General features: G+C 43.4%; 1 protein-coding gene across 3 annotated transcripts in view; it reads left to right on the forward strand.

Moving 5' to 3' along the window:
• Dcdc2 (doublecortin domain containing 2) overlaps positions 1-18,686 on the forward strand; it is a 175,810-nt gene that overhangs the window by 59,176 nt on the left and 97,948 nt on the right. For all 3 annotated transcript variants that reach the window (XM_005403372.2, XM_005403375.2, XM_005403373.2), the window contains exons 6-8: positions 977-1,123; positions 2,778-2,832; positions 10,513-10,675. In XM_005403372.2, the coding sequence (XP_005403429.1) occupies positions 977-1,123; positions 2,778-2,832; positions 10,513-10,675 (365 nt within the window). The remainder of the gene's footprint in view (positions 1-976; positions 1,124-2,777; positions 2,833-10,512; positions 10,676-18,686) is intronic.

Consider the following 18,686-nt stretch of genomic DNA (forward strand, 5'->3'; position numbering starts at 1 on the left):
ACCTTCAAAAATATGCATTGTTTACCTGGCTTAGCTTTCTAACGGCCAATCCCCTATCCGCCATGCTTAAAAAAAAGTCTGTGGGCACTTCAGATCATCTAGTAAAATTATCACTGTTCTTTTAATAAGTAATACATTAATTGTGGCTCACAGCAGCTTTAGAGTAAAGAAAGGTGCTTGTGAACCCCTGGATGGGTCATGCGGCCGGGCAGGATGCGTTCTCTCGCTAGGAGCTGGCAGGGAAGACAGGCACGAATGCTATGCAGTTCCGCATCAGTGCTGCTGGCCTGGGTTCTCCTCCCTCCTGCCTCAAAACCTCCCTGGTTCTGACCAAGTGTCTCTGTGTGTGGTTGTGATACTTTGGCTGGGGGCTCTTCTTGTACAGAATGTGCCCTGCAGCTGGTCAGCCTAACAAATAGACAAAGAAAATGCATTTAAACAGTGCTCACAAAATGTAAGTAGAAAAAAAAAATCTTCCATGTTAGCTGAGCTTTATTTAAAGCACCATGTCCTGTAGAAGGCTTTTTTGGGGTGGTGGTGGTGGTCCTGGGAATGGAACTCAGGGGCCACTGAACTACATCCCCAGCCCTTTTTATTTTTTATTTTGAGAAAGGTCTTGCTAAGCTTCTCAAGCTGGCCTTGAACTTGATATCCTTCTGCCTTCGTCTCCTGAGTAGCTGGTTCTACAAGTTATTTTTTAATTTTGTCCTTCTCTAAAATCATAATATGGCAGCATTGTGAGATCCATATGGTTAGTGGTCACACTTATTGGACAAAGTACATCTAGATAGTAACGAGATCTACATTATAAAGCAGACTTTTCATTGAATCTAGTGGCTCTGAGACATTTATAGTTCAATAACTGAAAGAATAACAAATGACTCTAAGAACAGGATGTTTTAATTTACTTTGTAACTTAAAGCAGTTCTTTCAATGTTCAGAAAAATTCAAAGTGTTGGTGCTGATATTTTGACAGACTTTATACTTTAGAAGGAAAGCTTGTTGAGAACGGGGCGGAGTTGGAGAACGGACAATTTTATGTGGCTGTCGGCAGAGATCGGTTTAAGAAATTGCCTTACAGTGAGCTGCTTTTTGACAAGTCCACCATGAGGAGGCCTTATGGGTAAGTCTTCCTCTCCCTTCATCCTTTTTAGGCTTTAGCTGTCACTTGAAATAGCACTGGGTCTTTTGCTGATCAAAATTATATTTTATGTAACTGACAATCTTATTTATTGGGTAGGATGAAAAACACACAGGATATGTTGACCTTTTTTTTTTTTTTTTGCATAGGAGCTATTACACAAAGATCTAATTTTTTGGAATTTGTAAAAAGACTCTCATAGTATTTTATTATTATTATCATTTTTGCCTTGCACTAAATTTATAGTCAATACTAAGATTTATTCCTGTGAAGAAGATACAGGGAAAAGAGCTTCTCTGTATAAACCTTACAGAAATTTTAGTATCTTAACAATTTAGCTAGACCAAATAATTTTTCAGTTGGTTTGGGTAAAAGCATCCACAGACAGTAAAGAAAAAAAATCAACATAATATTTTATACCTCTTTTAATGATTGTAAATTATAAAAGCATTATCATTGTACTGGTGCAAATCAACAGCTGAGTGTATATGACATGCAAGTTTAAGGATGGCACTTGTGATTGCATGTGATGCACCGGAAATGTTTTGGGCTCCATGAGAGGTCGTGTGTTGTCAAAGGCCTATTTCTCAGTTTGGTGGGTTCCCAGCTGGGCTGCACAGGACCTCTTTGACCCCAGTCCGGGACCTCTCAACCTGCTCACTGTGTCCCAGGATTCATCTTGTGTTGATTTCCACAGAGACTTTGTGGCCACTTTGCTGTACAAAACCAAGTTTTCGTGGTTGTCCCCTGCAGAGAGAGAACAGACTTTCCCCTAAGTATTTTCCGTGATTTTACAAGTTGTGTCACTTAGTTCTAAACTAGTCATAGAAGAAAGGAGATTTCAAGGGTGGTGCCTGAGCTATGCAAGAGCATGTGTTTTCCCGGCACTTTCAAATTATTTACCGGCAGACTTCTTGCTAGTGATCCTTACTCATCCATGAAATCAGATCCTTTAGCAATTTCTGCTAACGACACTGGGTTACCCTACTGTGAGCTGTAGCATGTGTTTGACAGTAAAATAACTCATGTTGTCCTGTTAGTAAGATTCATCTTCATTTATGTGGCCTACCTTGGCAGACTTTTAGCTGTGTTTCAAGATGGGTCTTTTCCTAAGCGTGTAGACATTGGGTGAAGCAGCTTATAGTCTGAAAAAGAATTTTTTACTTTTGGTGACAACGACAACTTTAAAACCTCCCTGAGTGTAAATGCTGTTATCTCCCCATTCTCTTCAGTGAGAGGTAGACATAGTGGGCCTTAGAAAAGCAATGAAAATTTATATTTTTCAACTCAACCTGGCAGTCAGTACTTAGCTTGAGAAATGATTCTTCTAAAATGTAAATGGAAAATTTTGGGATTCGAATAAGAGTGCAATTAAAATATTTAAATTTATTTTAAAGTAAAATTTATTGTTAAGAGTCACTTCATACAGTGTACAGGGAAAACACTAAAAATCTTTTGAAATGGAATTTGGAGATTTTATGATATTCGTTGTGAAACTGAGAAACTGTATAGTATCTTCTGTAAAACACAAAATGTCAGTGAATGGTTGACTTCTGGGTTTGGCTGACAATTATCTTGCATTATGTATTATTTGTAAATGACATCCAGATGTCTAAGTTGCAATTTCTTTCCACAGTCAGAAAGCCTCTTCACTGCCTCCTATTGTAGGATCCAGGAAGTCTAAAGGGAGCGTAAGTATCAGAAGCTTTTCTCATTAATGTTCTGTACTTCTGTATGAGCGACTGTCCTTTGGGTTTCAATTAAATTCAAAGAAATAAGACTTGACTGTCTTCTGGCATATAAACAATTATGCGAAACAACACTAGAACTAAATGTTATAATTAAGGACTTAAAACATGGCTAATATTTTCAGAATATAGATTTCAGAATTTTTTTGGCTTATATATACACCTGATATACTTTATAGTATAGTTGGAATCTGGGCAATAATACATGCAATTAAAAGAACCACCTTATGAGGTCTCATACCAGTGGTCAACTCAGACTTCTTTCTACCTCTGAAAAAGATTCAAAAGGAAGTTTTGATAAGAAAAGGGTAATCCTCAGTTATTTTTATATAAAAGATTGAGAATCATTTCAAATACTTAGTTCTCTTTCCAAATCTTTTCCATTTATCATTCATTCATTATTTGTTCCACAAACATTTATTAAACACTTATTAAGCAGGAAATGTGATGAGCAGTTAGTGGGTAATTTTTTAACCTTTTTTCAGCGGGAGCTGCCCGCAGGATGGACCTCATGTCCTGCTGCAGTGTTGCTCTCTGGGTTAACCGTGTTTCTCTTCTGTCCCTCTTGATGGACTCACCAGTAGTTACCAGAACTGGTGTGGCATCCCCCATTCCAGCCTGAATTAATGAAGCAACATCCTGGTTTTTTAAAACAAATGACTGATGTAGAGTGACAGCGTCATCCCCCTTTTATGTTGTGACGTTCTTGAAAACGAGTTTGGTGTGTGTAATTAGTGCTGAACTCAGCACCACAGACTGGCATTTGTGAACAATCAGCGGGGCCTCTTGCCCTATTTCTGACAGTGCTCTTGTCCTCAAGAAATACAGGATCTAATAGAAACAGAGGAGGCAGCCTGCAAAGGCAACGAACAAGCGAAAGTTACAAATCAAAGACACATTGAGGTTGGTGACTGTGAGGGGGACAAGGAATCAGTGAACGCTGGCAGTGAGGAAGCTGAGCCTGAGCTCTACCTTGGGGACCACTTAAGACTCAGGTGAAGGTGGACAGGGGCAGGGGTTCGAGGTAGCAGGGGCGGAGGGCTGGAGGAGACTGAGCAGGTGGACAGGCAGTCACGCTGGCTGGCATCCATGACCGCTGAGGGCTGTGCCATGCCCCTGAATGAGGGGACAAGGGAAGCGCTGGAGAACCCCAGGTATGTAGAACGTGGGAATTGCATTTCATTCTCTTACTTTTCTTTATTCATTCCTCAATCTCCAGTGCCGGTATCCTGATGAGCTGCCTTTAAGATGAAAAAGGAGGCAGACAGTAGCAGCCACTTGTCCGAGGCTCCCTCTGTGCCTGCAGCAGGGAGGGAGGAAGCCCAAGGTCTGCCCAGAGCTCAGGCGTTGACCGTGTGGGACAGGTGCCCATGGCATATGGAGGGCTAAACAGTGGAAAAAATGTCCCACTTTTATCCTTTTGGGGAACCTCAGGTCTTTCATGCCAGGGCAGACAGAGCACGATGGGAGGCCACAGATTGGTCCTCAGATGTGAGGCAGTTGCAGGGGCCTTGGTATAAGCAGACAGGAGCCTGGGCCAGGGGCCGAGGTAGCAAGAGATGACCATGAAGAATCAACTGCTTGGTGATTGGATGCACAGGGCTCAGAGAGTTGAGAGCCAGAGATGACTGTGGAATTTCTGAGCTGGGGTGGCAGAGATAATGACCTGCTTTATTTCAAACGTGTCCAGCTGGCAGTGTTACCATGAAATCTCCGTGGAAGTGCTCAGCAAGCAGTGGAGGCCTGTCAAGGACGTCATGGCTGCACACAGAGCTGTGACTATGGTGTTAACTGAGAAGCAGAGACAGCCACTGAATAGCCACACAAATCCCATGAATGTAGGCTCGGGGAATCGCGTTTTGTTCTCTTTCCCCCAGTGCCTTGCGCAGAACACACAGCTGTCAGCCCGCCTCTTCTCACTGGAGAGCAGTGCTTGAGAAGACCCAGCATCGCTGTGACTGACCCAGGGAATGAGGAAAGTTGACGTCAAGACCAAGGCTATGACCCAACTCTTCACACTCACAATCACTGAAGTTTGGAATTTCATGTCTTTTCCTCTGAAATTTAAAATCTAAAATTTTCAGTGAAAAGCGTAACACACATCTTGCTTGACGATGCATGGCCCAGCACACACCTGCAGTTTTCTTTCTCACTTAGCCTCTGGTTGTGAATACTGGCCCATCTAACAGTGATTGTTTTGTGTGTCTGGCTGGTACTGAGCCCTGGGGAGACGGGGATGAGAAAAAGGCACCATGTCCTCCCCGATGCTCATGGTCTACTCCAGGAGACAAGGGCTAAGCCAAGGACTCCACAAATCACTGTATAATTAAATATGATAAAAACCAGACAGTAATGTGAGATACAGCAAAACAAACGTCCACAGGTGTCAGGTGAGGCCCGCACGGAGGAAGTGACTCTTACACAAAGAACTCGAAGGAATAAGGTATAGTCCCACCCCATGGAAAGCAAAAGCTCAAAAGTATCAAACATATTTCCATGCTACAGCTTGGAGAAATAAAATGCTAACAGGTTCCATCCCCTCCTCACGGTATCCCCACAACACTCCCGCAACGGCTCTGCCGGCCATCCGGTCAACATGTGTTTACTCAGTGAGTACTAAGCGCTCTGTGCCCCAGGAGCTTTTATTCTAGACCTCGTGTGTGTGTGTGTGTGTGTGTGTGTGTGTGTGTGTGTGTGTGTGTGTGCACGTGTGTGTGGTAGGTGGATGTCCAGATGTTCAGATCACAAACATATAAATAATTTCTGATAGCAGTAGTACTATGAGTAAGCTAAAATCTGGCAGGGCATTAATTTATAAAATTGTCCGACACAGATGTGAAGGAGCCATTCATTAACAGGAGGGGCGGCAGAGTTTCCCAGACCCTTTGTGAGGAGCGTGGCATGGGAGGAGGGCAGCAGGCAGCCAGGTTGGTCTGAGCTAAAGTCAGAGAGGCAGGGAGGCAGAACCATCACACTTGGGCCGGGCAGGGGGTTTGGATTCCATTCGTTGGTGTGCTGCTGGGTGGGGACCTCGGAGGGGGAAAAGCACGATTTAATGCATGCTTTCCAAAGCTCCTTCTGGCCGTCCTGTCTGCAGAGGTGTGCAGGCCAAGCACAGAAGCAGGAGGCGGAGGGACAGCTGGCGTCCAGGTGTGTGTGTCAGGCAGCGACAAGTGGCCGGAGGGTGATAGTCATCTGCATCATTCTGCCTTAGTGTGTGGTCCTCTATGGGCTCATCCACATCCCGCCCGCAGTTCTTCTGCGGACCTGTTCTGTCCTGGGCCCTGTTCTAGGGCGTGGGGGTCTGGAGATCCCAAACACCAAAGGCGTGGAAGGTGTGTCCTAGGCGAGGAGACAGGACACACACAGGGTGCCTTTGCTGTCAGCCAGGGATAAGCTTAAGAGCTCGTCAGTTTGGGAGAAGAAAGGACAAGACGGCCGTGTCCGGTGGAAAGGCAGGTGGAGGGCTCTTCAGGGACGCCAGTACCACCCTGGTGGGCACAGCATATGTTCTCTGAACCCTTGGGTGTGCCGTGGGGGGTGTGTGTAGGGGTGGACCCCCGGCAGGGAGCGGCACCCGGGAAGTCGCCAGCTGGGTTTTTAGCAGCTTGAGGACCAACGTGCTCGGTTCCTTGAATGCGTAGGTTCCCTGTGTGATAGGAGCAGAGGAGGGCTGTAGGGGAGCGGACTCTGAGGACAGCTGGCCCCGACCTCCGCACTCCCGCCGCTGGAAAGGGACACAGGCCAGGGCTTTGGGAATTTATTTCTCCGCACGGCTTTCTGGGACTCGCTGTGCTGCATAAAGAAGAGGGCTCGGGGGGGAGGGGAGCCGCTGCCCCGGGACAGCCCGGGATGCATTCTGCGGGGCAAGCGCAGGAACCCAGGGCAGCGAGCGAGTGAGAGCAATCTGGGGCGCGATTCTATCCTTAGGCACAAAGAGAAGATGCAAGAGTCACCCTGGGTTGTGTGGATTTTGGGCAGGGATCCGCTCGCTGCGGAAGTCTGGGGCCGGGTCACTGCGCGGGCCAGGGCGCCCCCTACCGGAGAGAGGAGTCAGCGACAGCCACGAACTCCTCTGGTCCGCAGCACCCCGGCGAGGACAAGCACAGCAGTAGTATAATATAACAGGTTATAATAGCAATTTACAAGACACTGTGATGATTTCTGACTTTTTGTTAAAAGCTGCATGACTGCCATGACAGGTTATCACAGAGTCATTGTGAAGCAGGTTATAAACATGTGGTAGTCAAGTCTCATACTCTATCAGTTGCCACTGGGAGCAACTGAGTCCAGGGTGGGTGAGAGCGCGGCTCCGAGTCGCCATCCGAACCCCGCTCAGAGTCCCTCTGGCACTCACGAGATACCCGAGACAGGCCCTCACAAAACTTGCAGAATTAATGTGTTAGCCGGGCGTGGTGGCGCACGCCTGTAATCCCAGCACTCGGGAAGCTGAGGCAGGAGGATTGTTGCGAGTTCAAGACCAGCCTGGGCTACAAAGTGAGCTCAAGGCCAGCCTGAACTGCATAGTGAGACCCTGTCTCAAGAAAAGAAAAGAAAAAAAAATGATGTTTTAGGGTCTATTGTTTCTGGCATATTTTCGTGAGGGCTGGAAAAACCAGAGTTAGGTGGATTCTGGGAAAGAGCTCAGGGAATTGTAAAACATCAAAGCCAAACCTCAGTTTCTCGAGAGTGAAGGGTCATGGAAAGGTTGGTTTTGTTTTTTGTGGGTTTATAGTCCAGTGAGTTACAAAGAATAGTCACCACACACAGTGAGTATTTAAACTTTTTTTTTTTTTTTCTTCCGGTACCAGGAATCCAACTCATGACTTTGCGCTTGCCAGGCAGGCGCTTTGCCGCTGAGCTAAATCCCCTAAACTTATTTTTTTGTGTGTGCCATTAATCACCATCCAAATACTCCCCCTCACTTCGAACACACTTTCCACTTTCTGAAGCAGTTCTGGGCGTCGTCTTTTGTGTCTTTGTGTTATCAAACATATGCTGAATGTTGCTGGTCCGAGTGCCATCTAGTGGAAAGGCAGGCTCACAAAACACAGTGCTCCGTCCTCCTCCACCCTACTCAGGGGATCTGCCATGGCAACTTTTGGCTCTTCCCCAAATTCAAAATGACCTTGAAAGGTAAACAGTTTGACTCCATTCAGGACGTCAAGGCAGCCACAACAGCACAGCTAAAGACACTCAGGAAAGAGGACTTCCAGAACTGCTTCAGAAGGTGGCAAGAACAATGGGATAAGTGTGTCTGACACGAGAGGAATATTTTAGGGGAATTAATGGCAATGTGTCTTTCACTGTAATTTTTTTTAAAGTTAAGCATTCACCATATTCTTCAACCACAGATCATGTATTTGTAGGCAGGGCGGTGGTTGAAGCCCAGCGTGGGGTAGGGTACCCTATAAAACTAGGCTGCTTCTTGGTTCTTTCCACTTTGAGATAAAGCCACAATCTGCTATTTTGGGATGACCATTTTAGGGAATCATGCTATATAAGAGGTGCTTCTAGTTTTGCGGCATGAGAAAGCTTCAGTGTATAGGAAAATCAGGGTTTGAGGCGTGAATTCTTTTAGTTATAAAATTCAGATAACAATACCAAGTAAATGTGGCAGCTGACTCTGCTAATATGTAGGTAGAACATGAGGTACTTAATTTTATCAAATATTATGGCTGTGTGAGTTGGCAAAGACCCCTCTATCTCTTATGCCCCCTAAATAATGGCAATAGCTGTATTTAGATTAGAGCTCAAATGCGGGGCCTCAAAAGAGAAAAGACTATTCTCCTCTCCTTACTGCCTTCCTCTCTAACTACGTATACTTTACTTGCCTGTCACATGCAATTGGTATAATCAAGTATTAAAAGAAGTTTCCTGATCTACATTATGCATCTTATTCATACACTTAGATATAATGTGCTATATATTTATCTTTGTGTTATGAACACTTCAGCAGAGTCAGTATTTTTTATTTTGATTAAAAACATCTCAATTACTTCCAATTGAAGTACAGAATGATGCTTTCTGTCAGGTTTATGTACTTTTTACTCACAGAGTGCCTGGGGCTTAGTACCAGGCACTGAACACACAAGTACTGAACACACAAGGGGTGGTCTGCCATCAGAGATGTACCAGATGCAGCTGCTGGATCAGCTAGTCTTCATTCAGCACTCCCAGGTCACCCCTTGGAGTGTCTCTGTCAGAAACGGAGTAAATCAAAACTTTCCTGTGGGTTCAGAGCAACAGGGATTAATGAACAGTATTCATCCCCAGCCTTGCAGGGTGGAGTTTCTCCTCCTTCCCTGCTACACCTTTTCCTGACATATCCCAGGGAGCTGGAGCAGGCTCCCGCTGGGTTCTCAGTCCCTCCATCCCCTGGTTCCATTCTAGTGCTGGAAAGTTTAACACTGTCTCCGGATCTTCCTGCTGCTTGCGAAGGGCTGTTTCTATTGCCTAAAACACCTATAATTTAAAAATCGTGGGGTGAATAGGATCCGTTGAAAATGACTGGAAGATGAGGCTTGGTTGATGGCTTTAGAATCTCCACTATAATTATATTAATTTTTTCCTCTGTCAGATAGCTTATGGTCTTGCTAGAAAAAATCGCTGAAAAGGGGGGGAAAAAAAAGAAGGAAAACCTCTGGTTGCAGTTAATGTAATAATTAAATGAAAACTGTATGTTTGAATTGCAGTTGAAATAGGAAATTAAATTATGCAAAAAAGTGTTATAGACTTGGACAAGTTTCCATACTGTTAATAAATCTATGCATAATTCATTTTCTTGTAGGCTATGACAAAATAGCATAAATAACTTCATTTGTAAGGCTGCGGATTTTTCTATTCTTAATTGGGTGATGGCTAAAACCATTTAAATGCTTCTGGATGACTGAATATATAAATGTTTAAAATGAGCAGTTATAATAGGTTTCTAGCTAGATTTGTTTATTTAATATTACTACATTTATTTTCCGATACTAGCATGGTACAGATGTTGCATAAAATTACACCCTTTATGGTCTGAGTTTGGTATGATTTTAAAGAAAAAGACATTAACTCTGTGCTCATGGAGAAAGCACCCCAGTACTCATCCTCAGGTACTGGACCAGCTCCCTTACAGTGTTCCTCTTCATTCTCACAGTACACTTAAAGACAGGTATATAAGCCAGTTCAACTGATGAGGAAACTGAGGCTCAAAGAAACGAGAAGTGAGCCCATGGTCCTGTAGACAGTGATAGAGCTGTGGCTGAGCCAGGGATTTGGGGTCTCTAAAACTCACACTCTTTCCACTGCCTGCAGCCTGCACCTTCTCTGGGACATCAGGCAGGTCTGAGCCACATATGTGAGCTCATGGAGTTGCCTGAACACCGAGGGCAGTCATTTTGAAGCTCACGTAGTACATATTTAGAGCTCAACACTTGTGGCTCTTATATTTATTCTCTTTCCTCTGTCAGACTTCTCTTTTGTCTCTAGGAGGAGGAGTTTGAGTGAGTGTGGCATTTTGAGGGACAGTCACAGAGTCAGTACACTGTCCTGTTGTCCAATGTCAAGGGCAGGCAGAGACCAGGAGTCCTCCAGGGAGTTCCTTTGCCGTTGCTAAGGGTCCACTCTTTCACCACTCAGGGAAATGATCGCCAGTCTAAGTCAACAATCAGATCCAGCGACAACTCATCTCCTCAGCCTCCGAAGAGGAAAGGGAAGAAAGACGACGGGAATTCAGAAAAAGCCACCAAAGCGAAACAAAACGTAAAGTCGAAGAATTCACAGCAAACAATTCTTAACAGCGGTGAGTTTGTCAGGGTTATATTGCTGCTGTTGGATATTATTGTTTTAAACCAGGGATACACTTTTAACTGTCAGATCATTTCTCTGGGTCCAGAAAAGATGCTCTTTATGACCATTGGAAGTAATGTTCTCTGCCAAGGCAGTGATTTACGTAGGAGATGATCTGCTGGTTTTCAGGCTCAGTTCCTATTTGTAATGAGTTGTTTTGTTTTGACGTCATTTGTTTTGCTTTTATTTACAAAACATAAAACTTGCCATCCTTTGCTCCTACTCTTAGTGCTCAGTTCACATCTTTACCATCTACGCTTGACACTGGTCTCCCTTGTTAGAGGTCTGTAGCCCTTGCCCACATGCATCTTGGTTTGTTTTTAGACACAGTTGGCCTTTCCTGAAAAGGAATACTATCCAAGAGAATGCTAAATACACAGGAACTTTACTAATAAACAATGCCGTCTCCACCAAAATGAATGATGTAGATTTATCTGGCACCAGCGGGCGAGAGATGGAATAACCTGTGAGCCATTTGGATTAGTCTGAGATTTCACTCACATGAGCTTAGGAGGATTGCACTGACCATGGCAAATGTTCACACTGGGTCCTGGTGAAGAGGGGCTGGCTTTGATTCCACTCCAAGCATGTTCTCAAGAGGGTACTCCTGTGAGAGTGGAGTGATATGGGGCCGGCTGGGAACAGAGCAGTGCTGTGACTGCTTTCCCTCCCCTGTGGGGCCTGGGAGAGGATGGATGGGATGAGCCCTCAGAGTCTGGACCGGCCTTGACTTCAACCTCGGAGCTGCAGCTGATGTTAAAGTTCCCCAGGAAGAGTCATGTTCGAATTGCTTATAGCCAGTGCTGCTCCCAGCGGAGGAAGCAGCATGAACTCCACTCCAGAGATGGCGCTGCATAAGAGACTAAAGAGCTAGAAGAAAGGGGTGCTTGCCTAGGTTAAGAAAGAGGGAGGGCCAGGTGTGGTGGTGCACACCTGTAATCCCAGCACTCCGGAAGCTGAGGCAGGAGGATCATTGTGTGCTCGAGGCCAACCTAGCCTGCATAGTGAGTTCAAGGCCAGCCTGAACTACATTGTCGGACCCTGTCTCAAAAAAGAGGGAGGGGCTTGCCTCTCTAGCAATGGAGATTAGCTGGAAATCAGATGTCTCAGATTCTTGTTCTAGTCCTTAACTTTTTTCAGCCCATAATCTACCTTTAATATGTGGGTTCTTGTTTATCTTTAAAATTTTGCTTATCTTTTAAGTCTGTACCAGGCTGGGGATTTAGCTCAGTAGTGTAGCACCTGCTTGGCAAGCATGAGGTCCTGAGTTCAATTCCCAGTATCCAACCTCCCCAAATCTGTACCATCTTTTTCAGTAACTAGGAAACAAGGAGGCCAGGGTGAAATACAGGTAGCAAATTTTTATTGAGTGCCTATTACGTGGCAGAAGCCAAAGAAAAAAGTTAGCTCGGAAGAACATGCTATACTTTGTGGATTAAAAATAATAAAGGCTTACTAGTGAGATGTTGGTCCCCCCCCCCCGCCCTCCCCCGTAATCTCAGCACTCACAGAAGGCTGAGGCAGGAAGGGTCTGAGTCCAGCTTAAGCACCTTACTGATCTCACAAGACCTTGTCTCAATAAAAAAAAAAGGCTTGTGATATAGCTTAGCATGAAGGCCCTGAGTTCAACCACCAGGGCCATTCCCACACCATGGAGGTTTTATATTAATCAGTACATATTAGATGGTGAAACCTTCAAGGTCATGGGCTGTGTATTGCTAGTTTCTTAAAATCCTGATCACAAGCAGAGGTCAAATAGATATGAGGCACTTAATAAATGTTGAATGAATGAATGATGGATGTAAAAAAACAGATAAGTTCCAGTAATACTTTAAAATCCACTAAGAACAGATCCCATTTAAAACTTTCATGAATTATTGACTAAAAAGCTTATAGATATGTCACTTGCATATTGTCTGTAAGTCTCTTATTAGCTTATGGAAATCCCAATTCCTACTTCTAGTGTATTTTTAAAAAGTTTTTGGATTTAGTAGCTGTCTCTAGGAAGAAAGCAAATGATGATTTTGTCTTGTTACACTGTTTTCAGAGACTTGGGTACACACAGACACACTGACATTGTCCTTTTCCGGAGGAAAGTCATCTTTATTAGAAAGTATTTTTGCTTTTGTAGAAATTCACGGTTTTCAACAATATTTGTATGTACAGAGATGAAAATAATAAAACTACAGTTAATACTGAAGCAAGTAATTTTTAAAAAGTGCCAGGCAAAGTAGCTGCCCCCATTGACTTTTTCTTGGTCTTGAGATAATCTGCAGTTGTTTTCAGTAATGTCGCATCTTGAGCAGATGTTTTCCCTTGTAGCTTTGTGATGCACAGATTATAGGTTTTCAAATTGCCAGGACAGTGGCTGGTGCCTTTCACAGGAATGTTTTAGGCACTGAATTTTCTTTTTTCCCCTAGCAAGCAGCTTGTACTCCTGACTGAGAAGGCATATTTAAGAGTTTAGACAAAGCATTTTGTGTATTTTTATCATGACAGAAAGAACATATAACCTGGAGAGAAAACCTTGTCTTGCAGAAACCTTTTTTTTTTTTGTAGGAAAAATGAAAAAAGATTTTGTGCAGTCCTCTGGATTAACCTGTTACTTGATATATTTAAGCATGGCTGTTGAAAATGGAGCTGTTTCTCCTCATGAGCTCCCTGCAGATGTCCTTGGCTAGAGAATTTTCTAGATTATAATATCAAAAGCCCCCCTCCCACCGGTTCCTCTCTCCCTCTCAATTCAGCCTTCATATTCATTTATTATTGAAGTTGCCCATTACTGTAATGCTGTCATTTTATCAATTAGAACTGCACTCGTGCTTCTGATGTTTCGGTAGTAGGAGGCCTCTTATCCTTTGGAAAGGTAAGAGCAACAAGAATTTGAAGCAAAGGCAGAGGGAAATGCATGGGGAGCCAAGATCACGAATAAAGAATAATGTAAGGAGTTGGTTTTAGAGATGGAATCTACATAGCTTTTTCTATTTACCATTTAATGTTAATCAAGCTGTTCCGTTTTGTTTCCAAGTGTCAAATTTTAGGGTTAGAGCATTTGTGATGAGTTTCTAGCATTTGTTAAATTATGCAAATGTTTACTACAGTGTTGTTTACCTATATACTGTTCTCACCTTGAGCTCATGTATAGTTAAGAATAGCAGCCGCACGTATTGTCCTTTTTTATGCTGCTGATATTTACTGATACTCAAATATCAGGTGCTGTGTGAATGAGCAATGCCGCTATGAGACTGCAGAGGGCAACCTGTGACTAATTTTATTTCTTTTTCCTTTTTTTTTTTTTTTTTTTGACTCCGTTTCTCTCTAATAGTAAAGCTTAATAATTGAAGCAGAGCAGTGACATATTTCTTCAGGGAAACAAATCCCATTTTCTTTTGGTAGCCAAGATGCAAAGTAAGATTGGGTGGTGATGGATGAAGTTGGGTGTGAGTTACATTTTTAGTGCTGCATTTAAATACCAGCTTAAGTGACCAGCGCGTTTTTGTTACACTTTCTGCTTGAATTGCAGCACCTTGAGGTATATTTTAGAGGTGTTAACTAGCTACACTCTCTACAATGAGCAAAACAGTAATGATGATTGCTTTGAAATGCCATTTTGGATGATTGGTTATAGCTATTGGTATTCTTGGTATTCAGTTCATGAAAGTACTTGGTGCTTTGTGAACCTTCAGAATATAAAGTACAGTAGAGTGTGTTTAATTTTGAAGTACTGTAAAGTATGCAAAGAAGTTAGCCTTGTCTATATTGCTACGATTTACATTGTATTAGTAATTATAAGTAGTTTTAAAGGTAAAAGTGTTGAAATGTGATAAAAACCAAAGCTTGTTTTCTTTTTTGGTCTGTGCACGTAGGTGTGTGCATGTTCTCTCTCTCCCCCTCCATACACACACATTCACTCACACACACATTCACTCATGCACACTCACATACGAGGACCAGGGTCCTTGCTTCCTGACTATTCCCTGGGTCACGCCACGATAGCTCTCAGGGAACTTATGATGCGTAGGCTTCTAATGAATGGTGGGAGCAGGTGCAGAGCCGGCAGAAGGCTATCTCAGTATTGTGACCTTGTTGGATGACTGCCCTTGAGCAATCATGCTCTTGAATTTCCTAATAGCTACAACCCACATGGCTGCCAGCGCCGCCTGAGCGTGAAGCACTGCTGCATCCATCCCAGACTCCCGGAATCCCAGGGCTCTGAGCCTGGAGCTTTGTTGAGTCAGCTGTGAAACAGCTCAGGTACTTGCATGGCTCTCATTCAGCCAGGTTCCCCCATCTCAAGATGAAAAAGGGATATTGCCCACTGTAAGAAAGTACACTGGGGGTGCCAGATGACCCAACAAAGTAGGGCACTGATTCTCTTCAATCAGCCCAGGAAAGATGTATAATTTGTTGCTGTGTCTTGCTACCGCGATTGCCCTGTGACAGAGAAATACGGATTCTTACTCCTTTGTTGACTGTAACTTCACAGCTTCATTGGCAGTGTGGGAGATGGGCCACATTTTAGTGCATCAAGTACTAGCAGGACACAAAATTATATCATTAGCATTTTCCCACACCTTGATAATTCACTCCTTGGCATAACATACTGTGCAACAAAATTCTAGCACAGCAAGGGATTTTAGTCCTCTCTAGCGTGCTTATTGTGGAAGTCAATTTCTACTAATGAAAGTTTCAGAACATACACTGTGTTATTTACTCTAGTGCTGAGAGATTAAGAAATTAAAACCTGGCTTTAAATATAGGTAAGATGTATATCTCAATTTCAGTGGAGTTAAATACCAGCCCTGCTCTTTTCTGAGGTTCTGGGATTGAATGCAGGACCTCACATGTGATAGGCAATGGTTCTACCACCGAGCTACATCCTCAGCCTGTTTTGAAAAAGGATTCATTTCACATCCTTTCCTCTCATATACTTTGCATGCCATCTAGAGATGGATGTGAGAGAGCATTGTTTTACAACTGATGTAGGACTGAGGGCTTGCAGTAATTCTCTTGGGGGTTAAGTTTTATTAAGTTCAGGGTTGGGACGTGAAGATGTTTTTGTTTTCAGGAAGACATCCTTGTGAGGTATTCAACTACATGGATATTTCTAAATCTTTCTAAGATTTTATTCCAGAGATACATTTTGAATAGTTATTTGGGCCATATATTTTCTATAAATCCCATAGAATTCTGGGTATCCCATTACTGAATTTCATTATTGCATTGTGCTGGTACAATGGACCATGGCTGCGAGGACTAGCGATGTTTCTAGAGGGAAGTGAACCAGGGGTTGCACTTCAGGGCACCAGTGATGCATCCCACTCTGCTGCCTGTGGGTGCTGAGTCTTTAGTCCTACTGTTTCTGTGGGCCAAGGCCTCGGGATGGGGATGCTGAGAGGGGCATGGGGATGCTGAGATGTGGTCCAGGTTCCTTCACTAGTATGACCCTCTGCTGGAGGAGGATGCTGGGCTTATTGCTTTACATTTCTTCTAGCTCCAGGGTTTGGCTTCCCAGTCTTCCTTGTCATAAATGTGACACCTGTTCCTTCTTGCTCCACCAATTTTACAGCATGTTTATATCATTTCCTTGATTCTGTGGCCTCCAAAGTCAAATCTGAACCTTTCTGTAGCTCACTGTAAATAATGTGTCCACACTGGTGGCGAATATGACTGCTAATACTGATATGTCAAGTTCATTGTTTTAAGAAAGGCCAGCAGATTAACAAGGCATGGTGCTGGGTGTGTTTTCATGGGTTATGGAGGTGTAGCCTTAGGGACTCTAGGGTTCCTAGCCTTCTCTTTCTGACACTGTTCCCCTGCTCTGTTCCCTGGCTGCCATGAGCCAAGGGGCTTTGCTCCACCACTCCCTTCTGCCATGTTGTTTCTGACTTGGAGCCAGCCCACTATGGACTAAACCTCCTTAAAGATGAACTAAATTAACCCTTCTCCTTTAAGCTGTGTCAGGTATTATGTCCCAGTGATGATGGGAAACTGACTGTGAATTTTTAATTTTAAGAATGGATAGCTCGGGTGAATTTTTGGCACACCAAAGCTGAAGCATGATTAATCTACTGGAAGAAAGAAACTGAAATTGGGTCAGCCTGGGCATTGCATCATAGGGTCTGAGGTCAGGGCCCAGATGGAGCTTGGTTCATCTGATGTCAAGAATATCCACCAGATTTCCATCACAGAGGTGAAAGGGTGGGACTGGGAGGAAACTGCCCTTGACCCCGCCCCAACTTTCTCTTTTTCTTTCTCCCGGCTTTCAGGTCTGAGGTGAAGTAAAACTAGGATGAGGCCTGGTGCATTAGAATCCCATGGCTCCTTGGCAATCAATCATGTGTATGGGACACAGAGAGGCCTTCGGTGGAGGTCCTGCACAGAGAGGCTGGTGTTTGCTGAGTGTGTATTTGTGCATGCCTGTGTGTATATTTAGGTCAATTATTCCTACAACGTGTGATAATTGAAATTAAGGCTACAAGTTGCAAATACTGAATAAAAGTATGTACCTCAGAGTGGATAAATAGCATCTCCCTAGTTTTGTAAGTGGGGGGACATGTGAGAGAGACAAGTCAACCCAAAGTTAAAAGATTTGTTGATGGCTAATGCTTTCTATAAATTGCCTGGATGAGAGAGAGATGGCTAAGAAGAGACATACCTGTGTGACTGTCTGTTGGGATCTCGGGGAAATGTGATGGCTGACCTGACCAGATTGCAGACACAGCTGACCCTGAAGATTAGCTGAGAGATTTGAGGGAGTTCCTAGTTCTCCCTTTTCTGTTCTCCAGTGTTTCATCTTCCCTTTGTAGATGGCGGTGATTTGAATCCTTGTTTTGTGAGTGGCAGGAGTGAGTCATTGTGAGGTTGTCTTTCTCTTCAGCAGGGTCTTCTCTGTCATCCACACTGGTCTGGAACCTGGTCTGTCTTGAACATTCAGACCCATTTTTCTCTGGGTTGTAAATCTTGAAGAAGGTGTATTTTTGAGGCAGACATCTAGTTTATCAAATAATCAAATCTATCTATCTGTATTCTTTCCTCTTCCTGCCCTCTCTCCTTCCCTCTTTCTCTCCCTTCCTTTGTCTTTTGACAGTTACTTGAATACCTGAGGATTTAAATGATTGCAATTCCAACTCTGCTTCTGCAGTTCCTTCATACTTCGAGAATCTTCTGGACCCTTCCCTGGGATTCTACTTTTGTTTCTTCAGTAAACATGCACTAAGCGCCTCCTGTGTACTGTACTTTGCTAATCACCAGGGAAGCTTCACTTTCCCTCTGTTGTACCATTTGCTTAGAACTTACATATTTTTCCTAAAAGTCATAATTCTGTCCTTACCAAGAAATTTTCCTTGATGAAGTAGAACCAAATTTACATTATCCACTTCAATGACCAAACTCCATCTACTATCTACAAATATCAAAATAGATTTTGCATTGCAAATATTGACATTTTTTTCTTCCCGGTGCCAAGTAGTTTCTCAGGCTTGAGTACCAGTTTTGTCTATGTAAAAATTAGCAGCATGCTATGAAAAAGCGAAGCCCTTCCTGCTTAACTGCATTTAGTACGGGAACAAGGTCAATTACTAAACACCACTGGTACTGCTAGACAGCAAGGGGCTACTTCCCCACTCACATCATGTGCTGTGACCTATTTTATATAGAGCTCTATTTTTATTCTTCTCTGTTGCTCTAGTTGTTTTCAACATAAGATGTAACCTTTATTACAAATCACCCTGCCAAGGGCTATCACAATGTGATAAAGATACAGATACAATGTCCATCAAATATTTTTGAGCTTCCTAGATTTAAAGCTATCCATTTATTCTTTTTTCATAGAAATATCTTTTATTATAATATTTATTCTTATTTTATACAGTCAGATTATCATACCAAATTATTTCTGTGAAATTGGGCAAGATTTTATTCCTTTTAAAATGACATTATAGGGGCTGGGGATTTAGCTCAGC

This window comes from Chinchilla lanigera, unplaced genomic scaffold (assembly GCF_000276665.1).
Source record: "Chinchilla lanigera isolate Chin_1 unplaced genomic scaffold, ChiLan1.0 scaffold00082, whole genome shotgun sequence".
In the NCBI taxonomy this organism is placed as follows: domain Eukaryota; kingdom Metazoa; phylum Chordata; class Mammalia; order Rodentia; family Chinchillidae; genus Chinchilla; species Chinchilla lanigera.